The sequence below is a fragment of the Eublepharis macularius genome, chromosome 4, assembly GCF_028583425.1.
Source record: "Eublepharis macularius isolate TG4126 chromosome 4, MPM_Emac_v1.0, whole genome shotgun sequence".
NCBI lineage: Eukaryota > Metazoa > Chordata > Lepidosauria > Squamata > Eublepharidae > Eublepharis > Eublepharis macularius.
This window is the reverse complement of record NC_072793.1, coordinates 30,655,527-30,660,315: the sequence shown is the minus strand read 5'-3', so window position 1 is coordinate 30,660,315 and position 4,789 is coordinate 30,655,527. Positions and strand designations below refer to the sequence as shown.

General features: G+C 40.7%; 1 protein-coding gene across 1 annotated transcript; it reads left to right on the top strand.

Annotated features, from left to right (window-relative positions):
• The first annotated feature begins 697 nt into the window (after positions 1-697).
• On the top strand, positions 698-4,497 carry LOC129327551 (CMRF35-like molecule 7). The gene is made up of 3 exons (XM_054976304.1): positions 698-779; positions 2,896-3,265; positions 4,314-4,497. The coding sequence occupies exons 1-3, from the start codon at positions 740-742 to the stop codon at positions 4,495-4,497; spliced, it is 594 nt and encodes a 197-aa protein (XP_054832279.1). The 5' UTR covers positions 698-739.
• The last annotated feature ends 292 nt before the right edge of the window (positions 4,498-4,789 follow it).

Here is a 4,789-nt window from a genome sequence, read left to right as displayed (position 1 = left end):
CGTGCCTGTTTTCCCTTCCTCTTTCTCTCATTCCATTCCCCTCACTTGTGGTGCTGATCAATGCTACCCACAGAACCCCATTATATATAGGAGTAGACCCTGGTTTATATGTTAGCCCTTGTGGTGCCAGTCTGCACTCTAGACATGCTAAGAGGGATAGTTCTCAGAGTAGCAGGATAAACAGCCATTCAGGTAACCATTATAATTGCCAGATATTCCTATACTAATTTTAGGGTACATTCTTCATATCAGAACATCGTGGCTCATTAAAACACATGGAAAATAATGATTTTATTGCTGATGGGATTTGTAAAATGGGGTCATCTGTGAACTTGTGGTACTATACAATTCCCCACTGAAAGATCAGTGTCAATGGTAGCTAATATGCCATGACAAAGAATATAAAAAATCCGGCATTAACAGTGAAATTCTAAGCAGATTTATTCCAGTCTAAGCCCACTGAAATCAATGGGCTTAGACTGGAGTAACTCTGCTTAGGATTTCACTGAACGTTAAGTTGCAGTTCCTGCTAGACCATCTACTTCTCTTCCTCGTAAGAGCTTAATCATTGTGTGTTTCAAAAATTGAGCAAGATCTGAATTTTCCTCCCTGGTGAAATGCCAATCAGGCAACAGAGAGTCCCCACAGATAATTAGATTTGTTGTTGAGATTCAAAAGAAATAAGATCCTGGAAACACCTCAACCCAGATTTCTCCCTAAAGGAGCTTTTAAGAGAACAATGAAGTTTTTCTGTGGTTTGATATGGACTCTACTGCAAGGTGAGAACAATTGGGATTGTGGAATGGACTTTTCTGAAAAGACAGGCTGCCTGGTTACCACAAGTTAGGGAACATACTGCCTCGGGCAATTTAGCAGCCCTTAAGATAAAGTCTTGGACCTGGTTTGTGAAGCTCTCTTATATAAAAACAGGGTGTGAACATAAATTTTGAGAGCTCAGAAACCAAAAGTCAAAACTTTTGCACTAGAATCCCCAGAAATAGAGCATATTGGGAATTCTGTGCAATGGGTGTAAGATCTGGATTGGCAATCTCTTTCAACAGTTGCATTCACAGCTCTAGTAGCTACTAGCATCTAAGGGAAGAGTAGGAGGATGGTCCACTCCAGTGACCCTTATTGCTATTAATTCCACGATCCCTTAGAAAGCCTACTGCATAAGTAAAACTATGGCAGTGTTCTGGATTTTTTTAAAAAATGCATAATCGTTCGAGCAATTTACCTTGAGGCATGTGAAACGTTTGTTTCATAACAACAGAAAGCTAACTTATTTTACATTGTTTTGTAATGTCAGTGATGCATCTGTGATGTTTCACACTGAGCTATTTGACTAGAGAAATGTTTGGTGCTTTCCGTTTTATTTTACATCTCCTCCTGATACTAACTGTGGAAGGGAATCCTGCTACTATGTCCTGCCTTTCTGTTGCACTCTCTCATTCTGCAATGCAAATACCTAAGATCCAGTGTGTTATGTGTGTGCGTTATGTGCTGTTAAGTTGCCTCCAACCTATGGTGACCCTATGAATGAAAGACCTCCAAAATGTCCTATCGTTAACAGACTCCCTCAGATCCTGCATACGGGAGGATGTGGCTTCTTTTATTGAGTCAAGCCACCTTATTTTAGATCTTCCTCTTTTCCTACTGCCTTCCACTTTTCCTAGCATGATTGACTTTTTCAGAGAATCTTGTCTTCTCATGATGTGTCCAAAGTACAATAGCCTTAGTTTTGTCATTTTAGCTTCTAGGGAGAATACAGGCTTGATTTGACCTAGTACCCTCTTATTTGTCTTTTGGGCTGTCCATGGTATCAGCAAAACTCTCCTCCAGCACCACATTTCAAATGAATCAATCTTCTTCCTGTCAGCTTTCTTCGCTGTCCATCTTTCACATCCATACATAATAATGGGGAATACCATTGCTTGGATTATCTTGATCTTGGTTCCAGAAAGACATCTTTATATTTAAGGATCTTCTCTAGCTCCCTCACGGCTGCTCTTCCAAGTCTCAATCTTCTTCTGATTTCTTGGGTTGCAGTCCCCCTTTTGGTTGATGATTGAGCCAAGGAATAGAAAATCTTGAACAATTTCAATTTCCTCATTGTCAGCTTTAAAATTGTAATTCCTCAGTAGTCATTGTTTTTGTCTTCTTGATGTTCAGCTGAAATCCCGCTTTGGCACTTTCTCCTTTAACCTTCGTCAGTAGTTGATCAAGTCTTCATTATTTTCTGCCAGTAACATGGTGTCATGTGCATATCTCAAATTGTTAATGTTCCTTCCACCAATTTTCACTCCACCTTCTTCTAGATCTAATCCAGCTTTCCTTATGATATACTCTGCACAGAGGTTGAACAGGTAGGGAGATAAGACGCATCCTTGTCTGACTCCTTTGCCAATTGGAAACCATTCTGTTTCTCCATATTCTCTCCTGACCGTAGCCTCTTGCCCAGAGTACAGGTTGTGCATCAAAACAATCAGATGTTGTGTGGCATCCCCATTTCTTTTAAGACTCTCCATAGCTTTCCATGATCCACACAGTCAAAACCTTTGCTGTAATCTATAAAACACATGCTGACTTTCTTCTGAAAATCCCTAGTGTGTTCCATCAGCCATCATAAATTTGCAATGTGATCTTTGGTGCCTCTTCCTTTTCTGAATCCAGCTTGAACATCTGGCATTTCTCATTCCATATATGGTAAGAGTCTTTGCTGTAGAATTTTGAACATCAATTTGCTTGTATCCTTTTCATCAATAGACATGAAGAAGATCAAAGCCTCTTCCTTGCATTTTTCATAATCTCCTAATTAATTTCATGAAGGATTTTGAGGTCTTGATCATTGCATTGGGTGAAAATGGTTTTCCATTTTTATTCTGTTTTCAACAGGGTGCTGGGCACTTGAGGGTCCTCGGTCAGTGACCGCTCCCCTTGGTGGCTCAGTCTCTGTGCTGTGCCAATATGGAGAGGGCAATGAAGAATACATCAAATTCTGGTGTAAAGAAGCAAGTTTTAGATCCTGTTCTAGTAACCACGTTGTCTACACAACAGGATCAGAAGCAGAAGTGAAGCAGAATGGAATCTCCATCAAAGACAACCATGCATCTCGAATATTCAGGGTGACCATGGACAACCTCAGACAGGGAGACAAGGGGACATATCTCTGTGGGGTGCAGAGAACTAGATATGACATCTGGCACCCCGTAGAGGTGATCATTACCTCAGGTACACTTTCTCTCAGCTGCATTTATTGTTTAGAGTAAAAGCAAATGTACTTAGAGAGGAAGCTAACACACTTCTACGTAAACCAAGACTGTGTTTTAATATGATATCGGTTGGGTATAGAATTCTTTTTTTAAAAAGCAAGTTTCTAGCCCTTAAGGCCTCAGTAACAGTTCAGAAGACAATGTTTAGTAAAATCTCAGAAGTGGGAAGGGAAGTAAGGTTTCCAATGGTTTTATTACATTACTGGGAGCGAGCAGAAGCATAAATATTAGTCCCATTCTGCAATCACTCCACTGGCTACCTACCAGTTGCCGCCTCAGTTCAAGGTACTGGCTATCACATACAAAGCAATTCATGGCCTTGGCCTAGCATATCTTTGGGACCGCCTCTCTCCCTATGTTCCTCCACAGCTGCTTCCCTCATCTGAACAAGGCCTCCTACAGATGCCACCCTGCACATGTGCAAAATCGGAGAGAACTCTTCTTGATGTGGAATTTGTGAATCCAATGAGCTTTGTGCCATATCATGACTGGGCCATGGATGAGCGCACATATCCAGAATCCAACTACCTGCCCTCTATCAGTTTGCATTTTATTTTCTAAATTACCATATTGCAAGATCAGCCCTAGGATCTACCTGGGCCCACTCTGAAATGTTTTTTTAAAAATAATAAAATGTGACTAATTTTCAAATATCGTAGGGCAGGATGTGACTGCCATTGTTCTTCTGTGCAGATGTTGCTACTTCGACTGATTTTTCAAACAGCGTTTTGGAAACCGCAAAAGAAGCACCTAGGTTCGCTACCATAGCTCCTGAAAGGTAACATAAATATTCCAGTTTGGAGTTTCCTATGAGTCGGTGAATGCCAGCCAAGCCTTAATGTAACTGAACACCAATGATAGGGGCATTATGTACATCTTATTCTCCTCTGCCACCCTTACTAAATATGTTACAATATGTTACAATTCATCTATTAGGTTTCTCTAAATAAGGAGCCACGGTTGATTCTTTCATTTTTAAAAGTATGACTTATTTGAGTTGTGTGTCATTTAATGGAATAAGTTCACCATGCCTGTTTTTAGAATGCAGTCCAGCAATATCCAGATTCTGCTCCTGCTCTTGAAAATTCCCATTTTCCTAGCCTTGATAGCTGCTGTGATTTGGGTCCATATTTGTTACAAGGACGGCCGAAGTTGCAGAGCCAGGAGTCCAGAGATGCAAGAAGAAAACTACTTAGGCTCAATGAAGGGTAACTATTTCATTTGATGCAGAGGAGTTAGCCGTGTTAGTTTGTGGTAGCAAAATCAAAAAGAGTCCAGTAGCACCTTTAAGACTAACCAATTTTATTGTAGCATAAGCTTTCGAGAATCAAGTTCTCTTCATCAGATGCATGGTACAGAAACTGGTCAAATATAGAAGAGGAGGGGGGAGGAGGGGAGGAGAGAGAAGATGCAATTGGGGGGGGGAGAGGGAGGATGCAACCAAAACATTCCTTTGCTAGTAAATGTAAACATCCCCACACCAAAAGGAGATGTTTACATTTACTAGCAAAGGAATG